General features: G+C 37.0%; 1 protein-coding gene across 4 annotated transcripts; it reads left to right on the top strand.

Moving 5' to 3' along the window:
• Positions 1–301: 301 nt before the first annotated feature.
• Positions 302–8,248, top strand: LOC116726426 (nuclear autoantigenic sperm protein-like). 4 transcript variants are annotated; one of them, XM_032573148.1, is made up of 15 exons: positions 302–479; positions 835–876; positions 969–1,082; positions 1,240–1,320; positions 3,334–3,440; positions 3,630–3,908; positions 4,115–4,164; positions 4,275–4,345; positions 4,467–4,540; positions 4,615–4,803; positions 5,652–5,824; positions 5,904–5,984; positions 6,445–6,519; positions 6,919–7,050; positions 8,083–8,248. In XM_032573148.1, the coding sequence occupies exons 1-15, from the start codon at positions 442–444 to the stop codon at positions 8,107–8,109; spliced, it is 1,533 nt and encodes a 510-aa protein (XP_032429039.1). In that variant the 5' UTR covers positions 302–441; the 3' UTR covers positions 8,110–8,248. The 4 variants fall into 4 exon arrangements, with proteins under 4 accessions (XP_032429039.1, XP_032429040.1, XP_032429042.1 ...); XM_032573149.1 differs by lacking the exon at positions 6,919–7,050; XM_032573151.1 differs by lacking the exon at positions 3,630–3,908 and having other exon boundaries at positions 303–479; positions 3,334–3,436; positions 4,114–4,164.
• Positions 8,249–22,157: the final 13,909 nt, after the last annotated feature.

Below are 22,157 nucleotides of genomic sequence, written 5' to 3'. Positions count from 1 at the left end.
TGTATGGTTTCGTGGTTTGGTGGCGCAAAAATGCTGTACTCTATAAACAACTTCATAAATATATCCTAAAATGTTAATGTTACTCGTTGATTAAACTTGGTGATCTCATTTACCCTTTATTCATTATTTTACATACGATCCTACAAGAGTCGCCACGACTGATTGTTGTGCCTAACATTCTGATGTTATTTTCGTCCGTCTTTATTTTTCATTTCGTTTCCGTGTTGTTTTCCACGGTCACAAGGAACAGCTGTATAATTGCTGCGGCCCCTTTAACTCCAATCTCCCGCGTTCCCACTTAAGCGGAAACAGAATAGCATTTTTTTCCCCGCTATATAAGCGCGCCAACAAGGACCGTTCAAGTGGGTCTGTTTGGGTTCATCGGGTTCTGCAGAGCAGGCTGCTGGCTTTTTTCTGTCATCTCGTTGGGCTTCGATTAAAATGCCGGTGGAAACGTCCACAGCGTCGGGTTCTGGAAGGTAAATTAATCGTTTGTAATTGTTCACTGCCGCCACAACAACACAAAAAATGGCTAGTGCGCTATTAGCTTGTTCCGGCGGTAATGTTTACGGTATGACACGTAGCTGTTTAGTGGAGCGTGTTAATAGTATAGACGTTCTGTTAGGAGGACAATATATTTTTTCTCGGTGAAGTGATATTTTGTTCTTAACGCCATCGTCGCTATCACTTAGCACTCTTCGGCTAACTGGCTAGCAGCCACGAGACGCTAACAACAATAAGGCGTCGCCATCGTTTTCTGTTGTGTATGAACTCCACTAAGTCAGCAATAAAGTTTATTGTCTCGGACAATGATTTGTTTTTGGACTCCCGTAGCGCCGAGGAGAAGCCGTGCTCGTCGACAGCTGCAGCAGAAACGTACGTATGGATTCCGCAAACTTTTTTTGTGCTTCTATGAACTAATCCCTGAATATGAAACCTCTTTCTGTGCACGTCTTCCCTCCTCGCAGCTCCGGTGACGTTATGGAGGAGGCTAAAAAGCTGATCGGCACGGGCAAACGGCATCTGGTGATGGGAGATGTAGTTTCTGCCGTCAATGTCTTCCAGGAAGCCTGCAGCATGCTGTGAGTCTTCATAACAAAACACGTTCAAAGAAATATTTACTCTGAAATTTATATAATATCACCTGGTATTTGGTGCAGCTAATTGCACCAAGTACCACAAGATTTTAGAGTAAGTGTTATAATTTCTGTAATTTTCACCTCATTTATTCATCTGCAGGGCTGCAAAGTATGGGGACACAGCAGATGAATGTGGTGAAGCATTCTTCCTATGTGGGAAGTCTCTATTGGAGCTTGCAAGGTTTATTATTATCATTATTACATTTTATTTCATTTTTCCTATACCATATAAACAAAATATACTACAAATATCTAAAGGACTACATTGAACTCTTCTCTGTTTTTTGCACATTTTATGTTTCTAAGCATTTAATCTTAACACTTCTATTTGATTTATCACAATTTTAGAAAAACTTCTTTTTTTTCCCCCTGTTTGTAGGTTGAATGTATTTAATAGGGATACTCTGATATGAAAATCTGACGTTTTTGCAATTTTGACCGATAATTTATACATTTTCCCGACAGTTTCAATGCCTTGAAAATAAAAATAATCACACGTTTTACTCCTCAGTAATCGGCATTTAACTGAACGCTTGTGGTGCGTTCGGTTAAACGCCCCACAATCTTGCACTGAATCATTTCCACAAACAACAATATGTCAAACACTGGTTACCAATGTTTTTCTTATCAGACTGATAATATGTTGAACTACTAACATGATCCGATAGCAGTGTTGATGGAAATATGTTGCATGTTTAATGTTACTGTTTTTAAGAGATTGGTTGTTGCTAATCTCAGTAAGTACTTGAAAGGAAAAATGAAATCCACCTCATTATGTTGTTAAGAAGCACAAATTAATTTGATTGTAAAGCGCCAACATGCTGATGCTAATTTCGGACAGATCTGTCCCGTCTTCAAGAACTCTCTAAATTATAATAAAATGTTTCAATACTCAGAAAATGTAAGTCCAAACAGTAAAACTCACATCACAACCAACTTAAGGCTCAGTTACGCTCCTCTCTGCATGGCTTAGTGCACAGGTGTCAAACTCCAGTCCTCATGGGCCGGTGTCCTGCAGTTTTTAGATGTGCCACAGGTACAAAACACTGGAATTAAATGGCTTACTGTATTTTCCGCACTATAAGGCGCACCTAAAAACCTTCAGTTTTCTCAAAAACCGACAGTGTGCCTTATAATCCGGCGCCTTATATATGGACCAATATTGAGCCACAACAGGTCTCGCAACTACTGCAAACAGCCATAGTTGCTTACCGTAGCTGCTGCTTCTACATTTTCCCCGTAGAAGAAGCGCGCGATGCATGCTGGGATATATGACTACGCGAAGCGTGCTGTTTCATTTCTATTTGTGTGTTTGTGTAAAGACCCCAAAAAGGCTCCTATTAAGAGACACTCTTACGACGCAGAGTTTAAACTCAAGGCGATCAGTCACGCAGTAGAACACGGGAACAGAGCAGCAGTGAGTTGTCAGAACGCTGGTTTGTAATCTATTAATAAAGTTTGACTGACCTGACTGTTTTGTTGACATTCCCTTTAGTGCAGTTCCATCTAATGGATGCATAACGTAACCCCAGCCTCTACTGTAGCGTCTATTCTATGTGCCTTATAATGCGGTGCGCCTTATATATGAAAAAAGTTTTAAAATAGGCCATTCATTGAAAGTGCGCTTTATAATGTGGTGCGCCTTATAGTGCGGAAAATACGGTAATTACCTTCTCCTTGTGTAGATCAGTTCTCCAGAGCCTTAATGACCTAATTATTCAGGTGTGATGCAGCAGAGGCACATCTAAAAGTTGCAGGACAGCGGCCCTCGAGGACTGGAGTTTGACTTAGTGGATGGAGTCTCCATAAATGAAAACAAATTAAACTTATTTGCTGAAATAACTTTTATTTATGACTCTGCTACTCCATCTCTGAATTTCAGCAAGCTTTTGTGCTTTTTGCATGATGTCTTGATCAACTAGTAAACAGATTAAGTAAAGTTTTTGTTACAGCCTGGGCTTTTGCTTGTTTTTAGACTTTAAATTAACAGTTTGATGCCTTGAAACATCAAAAAACATTTTGAATAAAAAAAAACATAACTTGCAAGTACATTTTGGTGACGTCTCTTGGTACTACGTGCCTAATTCAATAGTTCTGCCGTTCATAGTTAACATTTAACTTCTAAATGCTCTTCCTGGTGTACAGTTCTGTAAACAAAAGTTTTGTTTTGAGCTAATCCTGTTTTGTGAACCAGGATGGAGAACGGTGTCCTTGGTAACGCTCTGGAGGGAGTCCCAGAAGAATCTGAGGAAGAGGAGCAGCCCAAAAACCCAAACCTGGAGACTGCAGACAACCTTGACGGTCAGTTTACTTCACCGTCATTTTGATCCATGCAACCTGGCTCAAGTCATTTCTTTAAATTTGAACATTTCTAAAATATTTTTGTAATTTTTCGCAAAGAGTAATCAGGTGTCTGACTTAAACTGATCTTTTCTGTACATTTCTGCTGAGATCATGTCAAGAAATCAAATGTTTGCCACTCTGGTGCAGAGAAAACTAGAGAAGAGCTGCGAAAGCAGGTCTGTGATGCAATGGCAGAGAAGGTAGAGCCGAAAGAGGAGGTGAAAAATGCAGAGTCAGAGGAGCCAGTAGACCCTGAGGCAGGAGAAACCTCGGGTTCTGCTGATGTTGGGGAGGACAAAAGTTCTGTCCAAGCAACCGAAGAGGTCCGAGATGCTTCAGCACAAGCTGTGAATGAAGAGGAGGAAGAGGATGAAGGAATTGAAGAATCAAATGCAGAGGCTGAACAGACTGATGAAACTTCAGAGGGTAGTAGATGTTTAGAGACAAAGCACCGGTGTTTTAAACTTTTTTTTTTTTTTAACGCTTTACGTCAAAACATCCCACATGGTGAAATGAAGGGAGACACTGGTGTGCGGCGGGGGAAACTTTTTAGTTTTTTTAATGGTTTTTATGCTTTTCTAAAAGTTTGAAATTTTATAAATCCTTTAACACTTTTTATTTTTAAACTTCAGATGACGACGACGACGATGAAGACGAGGACAAAGAGAACACACAAGATAATGTGAGCTCCTGTTTAAAGAAACCTGCAATTTCTGGAATATTTTGCATGGATAGCAATTATTTAATTTCCTTGTGGGATGAAAGTATTCTTAAATTTTGAAACGCTTTCAGGAAGAGGAGGATGTTGGGAATTTGCAGTTGGCTTGGGAGATGCTTGAGGTGGCCAAAGTCATTTTTAAAAGGCAAGTGTGTTTCATGTGGAAAAGTTAAGGTGCATATCTGATTTTTCTCTCTCAATGATTAGTTTAATCCTGTTTTAGTCTTTATTTTGAGAACCTGTTAATAAATTTCTCTTCTCTGCAGAAAGGAAAGCAAAGACGACCAGCTGATGGCAGCACAGGCTTATCTGAAACTGGGTGAAGTCAGTGCAGAAACAGGTAAACTGCAGAACCAAACGGCTCACAGTAGCTTCGTCTGTCTCCACTGCAGGTCTAACATTTTTTATTTCCAGGTAACTATCCTCAGGCGCTAGAAGACTTCCAGGAGTGTCTGATTATTCAGCTGAAGCTCTTGCCGCCTCACTGTCGCCTGCTGGCCGAGACGCACTACCACGTTGCTACGACGCTGGTCTTCATGGACCAGTACGACCAGGCCATAAAGCACTACAACAGCTCCGTAAAGGTCATCGAGACGCGTCTAGGTACCAACAGTTTATTCGTCTTATTAAACCGTAGCAATAACGAAAATTGTGCCCGAACTTTTCTCTTCTCCCAATTAGAAAATGCAAAACTGTCATTGTGAATCATTTCTTTTACCTGAACAAAAATTAATTTTGGGGCTTATTTGACTTTTTTTAGGTTTATGAAATGTTTTTAGTTTATTCCCAGCGATGAAAATTATAATTTTCGTTAAACTTTACTTTATTTCCGAATATAATATAAATGGACGGTTGTACCAAAGGCTTTGTTTTAGTAAAAACTTGCCAGACTTATTTTGATTAGAATAATAAAAGGCTAATTAAAGAGAAATTCTTTGTTTTGCATAATATTTTTCTAAAATATAATTTACTATGAGCTATTGTTTAAAAATGTATAAGTAATTGTACATTTAAGGATGAGAATGTGAGGTTTAAGTGTCAACGTCGAAATAATTGAAGAGTTTATCTGGTGTGTGGAGAGTTAAATGGGCAGGAAATTATAAAATCTTGGGTTTCTTTTTCTCCTATTACTTTTTGTCCAAAATAAGTGATAAATTGTTTGTTTTTTTCTTACTGTTTTCACATTTTTCCTTCAATTTCTTTTTCTACATATCTGTTTCTGCCATGTAGAAAACTATAACATTACATTAACAATTGATTTCATGTAATAGTTGAAGAATTTTTCCTTAAATGTTTAAAAAAAATATATACCATGATCATCTGCATGTGTACAGGGCCTAAGTGTTGTAGTTTTTCAACTTTAGCAGATTCAATTTCCTCATTGTCTGGAGAATTAGCACCTCTCTCATTCTGAAGCTAACTTTAGCTTCATTATATCATGTTTTTTGCAGCCATGCTCCAGGAGGTCATTGACGCAGCGGCTGGAGATGACGGTGCTGCAGAGGAGAAAAGTGAGCTGGAAGAACTCAGACAGCTTCTTCCTGAAATCAGGGAAAAAGTGGAAGACGCCAAGGAGAGCCAGAGGACGGCCAGTGCTGCCTCCCAGGCAATCCAGCAGACACTGGTGAGTAAACCCATACTGGTCATGAATCAACAGAGATGGATGTACAGAGGAAGGTTGGTGCTAAACTAATCTCTTGCAGGGAGCTCCCTCTACTTCATCAACATTCCCCTGTGAAAATGGCGGCCCGTCATCCTCTACTGCTTTTGCATCGACCAGTCAGGTAAAGCTTCCCCGCCTGCGTTTCCATTAATAAAAATACACAAATTATAATTATGGGAATAAACGCAGCAATTTTGAGAAAAAAAAACCACACTTTTTTTTTTTGTTAGGTTTTAGCAGCGGGATGAGATTTTTCAGGCATATCGAAATAATGTAGTTCACAAAACTGTAATGGAAACGAGTCATGTGACCAAGAACCGGATGTTACTACTGGCAGAAACCACGAAGAAGACAGCAAGAAGTAGTTGGAGTATCATGGCTCGTCATGTTTTTAATGATTTATCATGTCTTATTTTTAGTTTTATTTCATATAGTTTGAACACTGCAATTGCAAAATTGCGTTTTAGCAGAAAGTGGACAAATTTGTATACATTTATAATGGAAGCACAACTTTTTCTGACTGGAGCTCTTATTAAACTGTCTTTGAGCCTGAAGCAATCATAACTACTTTTCACTTTTAGATTCCAGTGAAAACCTCTGAAGGTGCTTTGTCTTCCAAAGCCGTGTCGGATATCTCTCACCTCGTTAGGAAAAAGGTAAAACTTTAAATCTGTAATTCAACTGTTTTTTTTTGTTTGTTTTTTTGTCTTTTGTTGTTTTTTTGTCTTCCTCAAAACAGATTTTTCTTTTTTGGTGGAGAAAAGTGTAATCATGATTGCCTGCTTTGTGTTTCTGGTTTGTGGTCATGTCGCTGTTGGAGACCAGTAGGGGTTTAATCATTGGGTCGTTTAGGTGTGATCTAGCTTTTATTTGGCTTGTTGCATGTCTTGGTGTTTGTGTTGTGGCAGGACTTTGTGCTAGAAGCTGAAACTTGCTTTGTGTGCATGAATAAATGGTGTGATTGGCTGCTGCTTCCATTTAAATCAACCTGATTGGTTGTTTTCCGTCAATTGCTGCTGTGTTCAGAAGCTTTCGGTCTCCATTTGTCTGTCCAGAGGAAACCTGAAGAGGAGAGCCCGGTAAAGGACACAGATGCTAAGCAACTGAAACAGGAAGCCACAGTTAATGGCAGCGGTGACTCTAGTGCCAGCAACAGCAGTGAAACCCAGGAAGGAAAATCAAAGGAGGCGAGTGATAGGCCCGTCTTACCATGTCTACTAAACTCAGGAAACGTGTAGCGGTTCTGCTAATCTGTGCAGTTGGATTTCTAGAGTTAATATTTGCTTCTGGTGGGATTCCCGGCTTCTTGAAGGCATGAAATGGTTTTTGAAATCCCAATTAGGTCGAAATTGTATGTCATATTTATGCCATTCAGAATAGATGGCTGTCTTGGTTTCTTTCTTTTTAAGGTATGCTATACTCAGATGTGTCTTGGTGCGCATAATTGTGACATCAGCTATACCTAAGCCTGTCACAATAAATCAATTAATTGCACAATAAATTAAAACATCTCAATTTATAATTTTTTTTTCTCTCCTTCTACCCAATTTGGTCTTCAGGTTGATGCATTGGTCTCAACTTGTCTTTATTTGAAGGAAAACTTTTGTTTACAGAATCTTCATAATTAATTTTATTTGTTTGGTATATTTAAAATATTTTCCAGTTCCAGTGTTTAAATGTTCATTGAACTTTTGAGAATGTTTTCTTGCATTATTATGACCGTTACTTAAACACCTGAGTGAAGTTGGCCCCCCACCTTCTTCAAATTGCGCAAAATTGGTGTAAAACGTTTATACAGCAAAAATGTAAGTTTGTGCTGCTATGATTTTTTTTTTAAAGAAATGGTCATTTGGAAATGGAAACATTTCTTTATCTTTAAAATGATAGCAGCACAAAAATTTGACACACATTTTGATTTCATAAAATTGGGTGGGCTGGTTGACCTTTTAAACTTTTATTAATATCTTCAAATGTAGTCGAATTGTCTGACCTAGTGAAGGTGGGGATAAACCGGCTTCACTCGGGTCTTAAATGGCCTCAAAACAACAATTTTATTGCGATAACTTCTGGTACAATTTATCGTTCAGCAAAATTGGATAGCTCCATCTAAACAGGTTATCTTGGAATAACCTATAAGACTTTGTCACTCTTCAGTAAAGTTTACCTATTAAGCTCAACTAGCAGCCACCTGACCTTTGACCTTTGCTTGTTTCCTCCAGTCTGCCGCTGTAGAGTCTTCCTCATGACCGCCTTGATCCTCTTCATCACTCTGAAACCAGCACAGCATGCCTCTCCAGCTCCTCACATCCAGTACTCTTGTTTCTGTAAATAAAACTCATTTTCATGGATTTGTCCAAGTTTTTGTATACTTGTGGTAAAAAAAAATAAAGAATTTGCAGATGTAAATGTGACTTTGCTTTTCTGTGTGCATGTTCAGCTGCAACAAAGCAAATTTCCTCAAAGAATTATTAAAACAATAATTGTAAATCTGGCAATTATAAAGGATTTATTTGCTGCAGTATATCACTTGTATTGAATATGCATTTCTGGACAAAGATTAGTAATGCAGTTTATGGATTAATGAAGAAAAACGTTAAAAAAAACATGTAGGAGGTTTGGGGAGATGAGAAACTAAATTCAGTTAATTTTTAAAGAACATTTATCCCCTTCATGCTACTTTGTGTTGACCTAACCAAGATATTGATACTTTTGTAAAGCATGATATTTAAAGGGGTGGAACTAAGATCGCTTGGTAAAGAAGAAAATGATTTGTTTTGTGTTTTAAAGTTTTGTTTATGTTCAGGAAGAGGACAGCCAAACAGTTTTCACCTCCATTGCCAATTTATTAAAAATATTTATTCTGCTTCAGGAAAGGGTTACTTGCTTAGTGAGAACATTTTACACAAACAAAATTCTAATTGGTTGATGAGGTAACCTGTTTCTGCCCCCTGTTGACGCAGTTATATTATCAATTCAGATAATTAGTGGACATTTTTCAGAGAAATGAACCGAGACCAGGACTCCCTGTACTCATAAGTATTCACAACATCAACATGAGCTGCATCTCTGATCAGCAGGATGTTTACAGCTGAAGTATCAAGCTCTATTCTGATGTGAACTTTGACCTCTTAAAACACCCAACAACTCCTTAAAATGTTAAGTTTTTCTCTCCCTAACAGTTGGGGTAACATAAACATCCACTCAATAAAGAGAAAACTGCAGCGTATTGGGGCCATTGCAGAAAGAAAAAGGAAAGGAGATCACTTCCGCCAAGAAACTTTGAGATTAATCTCAAAAAAGTTCTAGACAATTTGAGTTATAACAGTTAACAATTTGCTAGAAAAAATTTGGAAATGTTTTAAATGTCAAAAATTTGCCAGAAGAAAACTGAATTTTTTAATTTAATCAGAAATTCTGCAGAAAAATGTTAACTATTGAAACTGAAATTTTATGTTTTCTAGCAATTTTTTTACTTTTGCAACTCAGAAATGTTCCCCTTTTTTTCCAAAAAATGTATCTGTTTTGTTTTAATTGAGTGATGGTGTATGGCCCCAGACAGACTTCAACTCAAGAAAGATACAAACTTTCCCGGCAGTGTGGGCATTTGATTTGGATGGAGACTTTCTAGCTTCAATTAGGACAAAACAAGTAAAATCTTCTTACAACAGAAAATATTGGCTGTACTACAAATGATTTCTTTTTTTTCTTTTCAAGAACCAGTAAATTTAACTCTAAAGTAAACTTTGCTTCAAATCTGCTTTTTATTCATTTAATAAACTTGGAAAAATACAGGAAGCATTTTCAAAGAAAGTGACCTAAATCCTGATTTTATTCATCAGAATTGATTAAATTTAGTTGTTTTTTCCCCCCCCCAATTGATATATAGAAAATTAGCAAAATTATTTCACTAGAGTTAATTTTTGGATCTAGAATAATTTACATATCCTTTATGTATTTGTTTAGTTTAAATATTGCATGTTTAGTTTATTGTTGAGAGGGTAAAAAAAGCATTTTTTGACCCATCAACCAGAACTGAGTTAAATCCAGAAGTAAATATGATTTGAATAGTATGACCTGCATTCTTCTTCTGTACTCTCCTAACATTTTGGAGCATGTATTGGAGACTGTGTGAACAGCACAGGAATAACAAAACACATGACTGATCCTCTGAATCATTTGGTTTGCTTGAAAAATAAAAAGAAGTAGAGAAGCGAGGGTTCCCGTTTGAACAGATTACAATCAGAATAATTCAGCAAAACAAAAATGTTTCACAAGCGCTGTTTGCACATACAGTGCAACCCGCCTGTGACATTTAAGCCTCCTTTGTTTCCAGAGGATGAAGGAGAACGTTTGACAGTCGGAAGCAGCTTGCAGCATTTGTTCCTCAGCGTCTCCCTCTTCTGCTCCAGCTGCTGATTTATCGTATCTATCAGGGCAGAGTTGGCTCATATGGAACGTCGCCAATTCTCCCCGAATCGCTCGCTGTGACCCAGCTGATGCCCGCTTGCCTTAAGAATGCATTTAGAAACGGATTAATTTACGCTCTGATATCTTAGGAAGATGTAGGAAGATGCTTATATCCTGAAAATGTGCTCTTATTTTCACTGCTTTTGACCAAAATGGCCTCCTACTGTCACTGGGTGATGATTTTTTTGGAAAAGTTGGTTTACAATTTTTTCCCAAAAGCAGAAAAGGAGCATAAAATATGATTTACAGGTCAATCCCTGTTTTTCAGTATAATTCTGTTCTCCTTTTGACTTCCCAATTAATGTTTTCTTGTTGACTTTTGGCAAAAAGGCTTTATGCCAAAATAATGGAATAGATTAGAAGAATTTCAAAAAAATTCTGACTTGAATTTCGAGTGCAGCAAGGTCAGCTTTTCAGTAAAAGTCTCTGGATAAACTTGGTTTTTACTTTTGTTAAGGCTTCGTTATAAAAAGAATACTTTGTGTTGTTCTTTACATGTTCTTGTGTAAGAAGATAAGGTTGGCAACAATTTTTCCCCTGATTACAAATTAAAAGTCTCCATCTGCATGTACGGGCCAAATTTGTATCAGTTTTGAAATGTAGTTGGGGGCCACACGAAGTCAGTCTAAGGGCCAGAAATGGTTCCTGGGCCGCAGTTTGGACTCCCCTGCCTTAAATGAACACGGGTATTTTGGGGGGAACACCTGATGTGTGACATCATGGAGGACAAAAATCTAGACACGATATCAGAAAGAATTGTGAAGTCAGGAAGTCTAACGGTTCAGAAGTCAATCCTATCCAATAGTAAGTACATTATGTAAAGTTATGAATTTGTAATATGTTAAAAAATATATATTTTTGGTACGCCTTAAAACAGTAAAGGTTTAGTCTTTGTTAGATATTGTCTTAAGTAGTTAATCTACACAAAGTATTTCACGTGTTTTTAATTAAACTTTTTAATAACGTTAAATCTAACTTAGTATATACTTTAGAACATGACTAAAGTAAACTTGAAAAGACCACCCAAAATGCTTTATGTGTGCTCGTTTCATTGTGAGGACAAAAAGCCAACAGAGGAAAACGCACATCTACATTAGGAGCAACTGCGAAGTAGCTAAATATGCTAGTGAGGGTTATTTGCGGCCGCTTCTTCAAGTCATCGTTCCTACTTCTCAGTATCTACAGGTTACGGTAAAACAATATTTACACGTTATTGCAGTGACAGTTGGTGTTTCCACATATTTAATAGCCTAAAACCTCTCCCGAAAGCCAGTTAGCGAGTTGCTAACGTGTAAACAAATGGCGGTTCCGGTTTGCGGCGGAAGTCGCGTCCATAATTCAGGCAAAGCCTCATGGGGGCTGGGAACAAGGTGGATTGTAAATGTCTGGTTTCAACTGTAAGTTTCTCATGCAGAATATTAGAACTTTGGAGATCTTGAGAGGACAGGAAATATATTTATTTTTATTTATTTTTAAAAATACTTGCCTAAATAACATCTAGAATAAGGTTTTCTTTATTTGTTTTTTGACAAAACATTACTGTTGTGTTCTACAATTCCTTTTGAAAATTTTAAGCTGTAGATGAAATGATGAAATAAGAAAAGACATACACAGTGAAGGCTAAGTGAATTGTCTTGTTTTATGTAACATTCATAATCATCTATTTTATATGATATGCAGTGGCATCCTCATGCCACTGCAGGGTTTTAAATCAGATGTGTATTTTACAATATTTTAAACACAGCACGTTTAAAGCTGCGTTTTCTAACTTTTATTTTTAAAAATTTCTTTTACATATTTGTTAAAATTGTTACCATGTTGTGACAGTATGAGATAATCTGAGAAAAAAATCAAGCTTCTCCCTGAGCTGCTATAGCCATCTGAAGAAATGCACCGCTCCCAGTCAAAAACAAGCAATTAGAGCAAGGAGGAGGAGCTTAGCACCGTCAATCATCCATATGAAGGTGCTGCTAAATATGCTAATGGAAGAGAAACAACAAGAAAATCATTTATCCGCCATCATCAGGGGTCATGCTAACTAGCATTAGCATGACCCCTGATTTATGACAGCCTCTGCTATATATATATATATATATATATCTGTACTACTATGTATAGTAGTAGTATATATATATATATATATATATATATATATATATATATATATATATCTGTACTACTATGTATAGTAGTATATATATATGTGTGTGTGTGTGTATATATTTAATACTATACTACTACTACTAAAGATGACTGCACTTACATCTGTGGAGAAATGTTTGACCTGGAGTTTAATTCAAATTTTTATTTTTGTAAAATTCCAATAAAATACAGTGTCTATGATGGGACAAAACGTGAAAATGTTCAGGTATTTTTCAAAGCACTGTAGTTTGCTTTCTGAAACAATTTCTCCTCCTATTGTAGCCTGATGCCATAATGTTCCTGATTAACACCGAGACGCCGCTCCTCAGAGCTGAAATATTCAACATCTATCCACACTTCTGACAGCCGGAGAGAAAGAGCAAGTTGAGGACTTGAACTCATCTCTCCTCTCTCCCACTTCTCTGCAACATCCACTGCTGACAGTCGGTTGCTAAGCAACTGTAAAATAAAGCAGTGGGCTCTGAAGTCAGAGTGAGAGAAGAGGAAGAGAGTTCACAAGTACTGCAATACACTACTGTTTGTTTAGCTCTCTGCATGATCCCGGCACATCTCTCGGTTCCCATCTGTAGAACCACGATGACTTGTGACTTCTGGTTGTCGGACGGCCAGCCAATCAGGGCCGGCTGCGAGGCGGGCTCATCGGTTCCCTAGGCTACCTGTGTGATTGACGTTCAGCCTCCTGCAGCGGAGCACGCGGCGGTGTATCACTGATGCTCCTGCTTCCCCCGAGAGACAGTGGAGAAATCTGGAAGAGAGGAGAGCCGGAGAGAAAACACAAGAGCAAGTGGAATGCTAATTATTTAAAGTCCTTCGGTCTTTTCCTCCTGCTCTCTTTGCTGAAAAGATGAAAGCTGCAGCGCAGGAAGAAGCCGGCTGAAGGGAAGGATTCCCAAAGAAGAGGGATTTGTTGGTAAGAGAAGAATCACAACACTTTCTTTTCTGTTACCTGTCCTTGTCGTCACTGTGGATTACCAGATGGCCTTTTGGCTGTTGTGTTATCTATCTATCTGTGTGTGTGTGTGTGTGGGTGAGACAGAGAGATTTTCTGCATGCTGCGTGGCTGGAGAATGGGTTTGGTGCTAACCCATGTCCTACATGAAGCTTGTGTTACAGTCTCAGTCATGCCTGTGCTTTAGCTGAGTCAAGGGGAGCTCCCCTATATGAGCATATAGGAGCCAGAAGGATTTAAAGCAGCTCCATCAGTCGGTACACGGATTCAGTTACAGCTTAGGCCAGGATTTCTAGGGCTTGTCTACTGTATCTGCATAAGAGGAGGAGTATTAATTACATAACACTTCATTTATACTCTTCTGTCAGTTCTGTGCAGCTTTAAGCTCTCTCTTTTCTATAGTCCATAAAAGGTTTTTCTCTACCTGCTATAAATGAAGCAAAAAACTTTACTTTTTGAGTCTGAAGGAATCTAGATATTTTTCTGCAGTGGAGGGCAGAGAACCCAAGAAATGTATAAAAGTATAAGAGTAAAAAGTATTTGGTAAAAAGTAAAGTACTGATCAAATTATCAATAATTTAATATTTAAAAATTACATAAACAGACAGACCAAAATATAAAGTTAAAGTGGAATACAAAATATAAAGTGGAAATTTTTGCATTTTAAGAACCAAAGTGACAATAATTCATATAAACAACAAAAAATAACAAAATCGGACAAAAGAAAATTTTTCCAAATCAGTTTTCTCCAATAAAAAAATTATGAAACTTTAACCAAAACTGCAGGTTTGTGTCTGAGTCTGTTGAAGTTTTGGTTAAAACAGGTTTGTTTTATATTCAGTGGGTAGAAAATCCAGAAATTTTACTCGAGTAAGAGTGAAAATACTCTTAAAAGTGCATTTTTTTCAAAAAGATTACTCTTTTAAATGTAACTGGTTACTACCCAACTTTGGTACTAAGTAACAGATCAAATTATTAGTCATTTAATATTTAAAAATTACCTCGTCAGACTGACCAAAATATAAAGTTAATTGGAAATTTTGGTATTTTAAGGATGGAAATGACATAATTCATATAATTAGCCAAAAAAAAAAATCAGCCTAAAGGAGATTTTCCAAATCAGTTTCCTTCAATAAAAAAAACTTTATGCAAGTAATGGCAGCGATACTTCATAATAAAATAAAAATACTCCTAAAAGTGCTTTTTTTTTTAAAAGCAGTTACTCAAGTTAATGTAATTGAGTAAATATAGCTAGTTACTTCCCGGCTCTGTCTTTCTAGCGGTATGTTTTTGAATCCCATTGGAGTGTGTGTCAGCGAAGCGGCACCAGGAGTCGCTGAAACCTCCATTAGTTACTTCGGGTCAGGCGACAGCCGGCCCCTCTTTGCCCTCGGGCCTCGGCACCATCAGGGAGTTCACTTTCTGCTTGGCTGCTCTCACGCCAAAAGTCTGCTTTCTGACCACCTGAGGACAGTTCACATGCTTTTAGACCAGGTGTGAAAACTTTTAGCACCCTGAAGGTTTTTTTATTACCTTTTCCCCTAAATTTTCTGAATGTAAGATTCTTCAACTTCTTTCACTCTTACTTTTGTCCGTTTAGAAATTCATGAGAGACGTTAGTTTTCCGCCACACATATAAATAAAAATAGAAGAGTGAATGTAAAAGTCTGCATGATTTCTTTAGCTCTACTAAAGCTCCAAAGACGTTTGGCTGAGAAACAAGCCCACACCATTACAGATCCTCTACCGTACCAAACAGTTGGGCGTCACCAAACACATCTGGACAAGTTGCAGCCAAAAAGCTACAACCTCAAATTCAAAGCAAATTCAGATTCAAAAATGCTTTATTAATCCCAACTCGAAATGAAATGATGTTGTAGCTCATTAATTATTCAAAGATTTATTGAAGATGGTGATGGTTGTTGGCAGGAAAGATCTCTACAACCACTCCAGTTAAAATCACGATGACATCACAGAGCTGTGCAAAATTTGCATTTTGCATGTTTCTGTACTTTCATTTGGGTTTCTGCTAATTCTAAAATCAACCCAAGTTCTTAAAAAAAACAACCCAGCTGGTTTTTGAAAAATGTTTTACTATTTTTGGTATCTGGAAAATGAGTCATTTAAAAAACCTTCTGAATATAAATTGACAAATCAGCAGGCAATGCCTCTCACCTGGCAACCCAAGCAAAGTTGGTTGGTTTTACCGCTGTACAATGGCTGCTGGGAAAGACAAGTGTTTTATTGTCGTCTTACAATGCAGAAATCTTTTATTGGTTGGGCGGCTGGATCAACTTCTGCTTTTCAAAGATGTACGGTTGTATAACTGCACATTTATTTTGCAGCCATTTCCCAGCAGCAGCTTATTTGGATTTAAAGTGACAGGACGTCCTAAAAAGCTAATTCTGAAAAGAGCTAAGAAATAACTCAAAATCTCATTATCTGTGAATGATTTTGTGAAAAGAAATGTAACAAACATGTTGGTTGTACCTCTTGGACCTTTAGTATAACTATATTCATTTATATTTTTGACTACTTCTGCAGTTGTTACGGCTTTCTTTGCTGTTGTTCTTTACTAAAAACTTTGGAGATTTTATTGCCATTGTTGCCATCCTCTTCACTGTGCATGTTGTGAAAATATCCAGCATTGTTGAGCACAATTTCAGTCATGCTAAACCTTTCAGCTGTTGCTCTGGTCAAGTTTAAGCTAGCAGCTGTGTTTTTAAACTAATTTCTTACGAATGAAGATCACGTCTGAATGACATGTTCTCTCTTTTTTTCCACTTTGGGCCTTTTCATGGAATAGAAATAAGATAAAAGTTTCCAGACGCTGATTAACATTCAGAAAGAAAAGTATTGATAATAACTGTTAGTGATTTTGTTAAACACTAAACACTAAAAATGGATTTTCCCCACAGTTTTCAATAAATACACTCACATTACAGCATCAAATTTTGATTCTGAATTTTACCAAAATTTACTAAAAGTCCTCAATCATTTCTCCATCAAAATCTTCAAAATCTATTTAAAATAGCATTAACGCAGCTAATAAATCCATATTTAAACAGTCGGTCGGTATAAACGTTCTTATTTTTGAAAAATGAAGATCTTCTTGTGCAGATAGAAACACCTCCTACAGCGTGGAGACATTTCTATTTTAGCCATCTTCATATCTGACTCACGCTGTTCATAAAGCTCTTCTCCATCTCGTTTCAGCAACATGGCAGCTCAGCAGGGTTTCCAGTTTATTTCAGCTACGTAGCTGTTTGGTTTGGTTTCCGGTTTTATTTCCGTTTATCTGGGATCTTACTGTACATTCAGATCCTATCTGCATAATCTGTGCAATCAATCCATCGGTTACCAGCTCTGTTAGAGTCTGCAGGCTTCCTGTTTGCTATCTGTGAGAGCTAATTAGGTATTCCATAGTGTTTCAGGAGCTGCATGTTGGAGGTGTTGGAGCTGCTGCCTGTTTGCTTGCCTGCGTAGGAGGAAACATCTCATCTTCTGAATCTCTCTGTCTACTACACATATGAACTTTTAGGGAGTCGTTTGTGCTTCCTTAGAACAGGAAAGTAAGAGGAGATGAGTCGAAGATGGAAGGACATGAGTCGGATTTGAGCCTGCGTGATTTTTACCTCGGCCCACGGATTCGCTGGGATGCCCCTCAGCCGAGAGAAACAGTAACGCAGGTAATCCGGCGATTATGCCCTGAGCCCCGGTAAACCGCAGAGTACTTCCACAGCAGAGCTGAGGGATTGGCCGGACTCAGTCATGTTTTAGTAAGCCTGTTAAATCACACGATGACAGTGTGTCAGTGACTGAGTGTAAGTGCCAACGTGGGAACAGGAGGTGCAAATATCTTTCTATCTTGTGGTCAGTTTATAATGGCATCACTCATAAATCTGATATATACAGTAGCTCTAAAGGTTTACACAACCCTCTAACTATGCCTGGGTTTTAACACTTTAGAGCTTCTTCCACTTATAATGAGACATTTAAACTGTTAATCTGAAAACAGAAGAGGTGCAACAACCTGCTGCACATCCTAAAATTTGACTTTGGTAGGAGTTTGTCAACAGCAATTATCTTGCTTTAGTAATGTAGCTTCTGCAAGTGTCTCAAATTGTGAGGACATTTTGTCTGCAGGGTTCTTCAGGTCAGATTTAGGGTAAGCCATTTTGACAGTATTATATGAGACAGATAATCTGTGAAAAAATTTAAGCTCCTCTGCCTTCTTCCAGTGCTAACTAGAAACAACCAATCAGAGCCTGGAGGAGGGTCTTAGTGCTGTCAATCCCCCTCCTAGTGGCGGTGCTCACCCCCCCTTTGCTCTCTGCTAGGCTGCAGATAACAGAGCCTATCTTGAAAGCTAAGGCTAGTTAGCACAAATGAAGTTATTTCTGCAAAATTAGCACGTTTAGCAGTGAGTACACAAGAGTGTTTAACTGCACTAAGACCCTCCTCCTGACTCAGATTGATTGTTTTTGTCAGGACAGGTGCATTTCATTGTTTTTTATAAAAGTCACATACTGCAGCTTTAATTCTCCTCTTATGAAGTCATTCTTTTTATTCAGACATATACTTGGACTCACTTTAATCTGACAAAATAAAGCATTTCTTTGTCTTAATGCATTAAAAACATTAAGGTTTTAAGTCAGAACTGACAAGTATTTCAAAATGTCTTCCACCTTTAGAAAAACCAGAGTGCCACTTTAGGAATAATGTTATTTTGTTGATATGCATTGTTGTTTTTGTCTCACATTGGATTTTGACACATTATTTTACAAGGTTTTTGGAAGATTTTAGCCACGTCTTGAAGTTCTCTTTTAAAGAGAAAGTTTCTGCTTGCAGCAGTACTCTTTAATCAAGACATCCCAATTGGCTGAAATTTTTGCAAGTTCTTTATTGCTGTTTTTCTAAAACTTACCCTTCTGCGTCTTTTCATTCATGCGGGATAATTTTGTATATATTTTGTCCTTTTCTCCTGACTGATACAGTTACACAATGTGATCCTTTTGACCGACCGTTATCTCTGCAGACAGCGTCTCTACCTGAGGGGTGTCAAATTCCCTTCATCGATGGCCAGCGTCCTTAAACCCTTAAATGGTGTGTGCTTCAACAACCTGCAGCTAATAATTATGCCAGTCGTAGAACTCTGTGAGCTGCTTGCTGAAATTCCACTTCATCCATTTGATTTTTGCAAATGGAAGAAATGGACTGAATGGATATAAAGTTTGTCACATTAAAGCTGAGGAAAGTTTGGCATTGTGGAGAATCACAACTTCAATTTTTATGCTGCATCAATCAAATAAATAAATACATTTTTATTAATTTTTATGGTACCAAATGAGGCATCAGTTCTCTGTAACCTTGCAAGTAAAAGTGAGTATAGATGATGGATAGACTGATAGATTAATTATCATCCTAACAATGAAGATCTAAAACTTTCCCATTTTAGCTCTGCCAGTTTTGTAAAACAGCAAATCTATAAAACTTTTAAAATAATAGGCTAATATTTTAGTCTATTATCAGTTTTTATGTTAATATCAAATATTTTAGATATAATTTTAAATTCAAATGTATTTAGTCTTTAAGTCTTTAGATTTGACTCAACACATTAAACTTCCATCTCATCCTGCTGTTTTGATTTCAAGTGACAGGCTAAGGCAGGGGTGTCCAAAGTGCGGCTCGGGGGCCTTTTGTGGCTCTTGAATGATTTCTTTTGTGGCCCCCATGTGCAATTCTAAAATGATTTTGAATTTGTTCCATAGATGCAGATGGAGACTTTTAATTTGTAATAAGGATGGAAATGGTTACCAACATTATTTACTTAAACAAGAAGTACAACACAAATCTTTTGTCTTTTTATAACCAAGTTTTAACAAAAGGTAAAACCAGGAGACTTTTACTGAAAAGCCAACTTTGCTGCAGCCAAATCAGCTTTTATTCTTTCTTACTCTTGGATAAATATAGCAAGCTTCTTGAAAGAAAGTGACCCAAATCCTGTCCTTATTATTGAAAGAAATGTATCAATCAAACCCAAAAGAAACTGAAAACTAGATGTTTTTCTTTTAATACAGCAAACATGCTGAATTTGCTACTTACGGCATATTAGAGCCATTGTAGGAAAAAAAAGTAGTAAAGATCTGCCAGAAATCTCAGATATTTTGAAAGTAATCTCAGAAATTTTCTACGAAAAACAATAAAATTTGCTAGAATTTTTTTTTTAGATATGAGATTTTCTACAAAAAAGTTGGAAATTTCTGAATTTCAAATGTTGAAAATTTTCTTTAGAAAAACTTTCTAGAAAATGTTCAAGCTCTAGAAGATTTGAGATTAATCACAGAATTTTTCATTTTGGCAGAAATTTACTCAATTTTTTCTTTCTACAAAGACCCTGCAATAAAAAATCAGACAGCTTTATTTACTTGTTTTTAGGATTAGGATGAGTTATTTTTGGTCCACCTTTGAATCTACAATTTTGGCCCAAAAAGTTTGGACACCCCTGGGCAAAGGCCTACTTCCAATAAAACTCCCAGTCAGAGGGTGGCGCCAAACACACAACAGATGACAAAAATGACGGGTAAGATCACGACAAAAAATTTAAAAACAACAACAAAGGCTACTTTAAAACAGCACTGACATTGTTGCTTATTGGTTCTTTTCTTCCTCTCCTAAGCAGTGGTGCAGTGCATTATCGCCTCCTAGAGGTTGTAGTGAAAACTCTATAAGCATCTTTTACATGTGGACCAACAGGTCACACATGTAAAGGTGTTTATAGAGTTTTTCTTTTAAAATTTGGGACCTCATTTGGATACTCAGGACCAGATCTGGACATCTTAATTAACCCCGTTTGTTGAAGTTTTCTTAAAACGGTGAAAAACCAGATTATTGATCAACTAATTAATTTGTAAGAGTACCTGCTATTTGCCCTCCTGCTGTGTTTAAAGAAAGTATTGGACATGCAGTTTATTTTTCCATTAACAACTCTTAAATGAAAGGGAATATCAAAGGCAATATTCTGGTTACATTCCTATCCAAACATTGTTTTTTTTTATATACATATTTAATCATTTGTTTCTGCATTTTAGTTGATGATTTAACGTGCTGCAGTGGCAAAGCATTAAAAAGATGGCTCCCAAAAAAAACAAGAAAATAAAATGGACACTTTGTAGAAGCAGGCTAGTTCAGCTGCAAATAACCAAAGTCATTATTACTGCATCAGCCTTGAAGCAACAACCACAAGTCTATAAATATATCTGTTTGATCTATATTTTCATCTTCAGCTGCCACAAGGACTTTGTCCTTGTGAGGTCAAAGCTGTATAAATACATTTCTTAAAAATCCCAGCACTTCAGCTTTTTTATTTCTGTCTGTTTGTACCTACAGAAACTTTGGTACCAATTTTATTTTTGATTGTTTCTTAGTTGGTTTGAATTTCATTTCAAAGTGCTCTGAACCTTTTGACACTGCAATGTAAATCAGATAAATTTACTCAAATTAATAGCATATGTGGTTATTTAAATTTGATTGCTGCACATCATTACCTAATCAATAAGTGGAGCTGTTCGGTCTCCAATCAAATCAAGACTTTACAGAATAATAAGTAACATCAGTTTACATGTATTTCTGACTTCTTCTTATTTTTGTTTAGACAACTGAGCCTGAAATGAATGTGTCTCATTTCAGCACACCCTGCTGCATGGGAGAATAATTTTAAAGTACGGGGGTGGTGGCAGCTCTGAAGTTTTACTAGATTATTACTAGCAGATAATGTTTCCTGAGAGAGTGATATCGCTCTTGTGTTTTAGTAACTTGCCCGTTCGCTGGCCGCATTACACGTCTCGCCAGAGGAACTGTAGTCATAATTGCCAGCATAAAAGTAACATCACTGATTGCTAATTACCAGGAAAGAAGTCTTTTAATGCTTCACATAATGAGATTTCTGCCAATTAGTACTGACATTTTAAAGTGAAATTGCCAGTGAAACTTTACACGACAACTGCAGTAATAAAAACTCCACACTGTTTTTGTCCTCGCTACATGTGGTAATAACTAATAAAACATTTAAGGCTGAAAGCCTGAGGCAGTATTTACCTTATTAAATGTGTTAATGCTTCATAAGATCTCATACATCTATATTTAAAAGACATCTAAAAAAAATCATGATAAATTACATCTCTAATAACAAACTGCCAGCATCATTAACCCAAGATAAAAAATTAATAAATGTCTAATAAACAGTCCCAGATATTTGTGTTTTAATTTTATTTTTACAGTAATAACAATATGGCAGCTTTTCTAACTTCCTGCAGCTGCCGGCTGTGCCGTAGTGCTAATGTTAGCTTGTAAATGGAAGCAAATGGAGGTTATTGAAATCTGAATTATAGTTTTTATTTCTGTCCTCCTATGTAAAAGTGTTACAGATAGGACTTTAACAACGGCTTTAAAGCAGCAGTATGTAACTTTTTTTTTCTAAATATCCTTTTTACATATTTGTTAAAATTATGTAGTGGTAGTATAATATGATACAGATAATCTGTGAAAAGATCAGGCTCCTCTAGCTCTTCCCTGAGCTACTAAACAACCAATCAGAGCCCAGAGGAGCATATTAGCGCTTTTATTTCACCATTAGCAAGGACGCTAATGGTAAAAAACACAGTTACCAGTTACAATATGTTACCAGAAACCTGTTTTTATCTGTGTTCTTTAGCA

This window comes from Xiphophorus hellerii, chromosome 9 (genome assembly GCF_003331165.1).
Source record: "Xiphophorus hellerii strain 12219 chromosome 9, Xiphophorus_hellerii-4.1, whole genome shotgun sequence".
NCBI classification, from domain to species: Eukaryota; Metazoa; Chordata; class Actinopteri; order Cyprinodontiformes; family Poeciliidae; genus Xiphophorus; species Xiphophorus hellerii.
The sequence above is the reverse complement of the archived record's forward strand: the minus strand, read 5'-3'. Positions and strand labels throughout refer to the sequence as shown.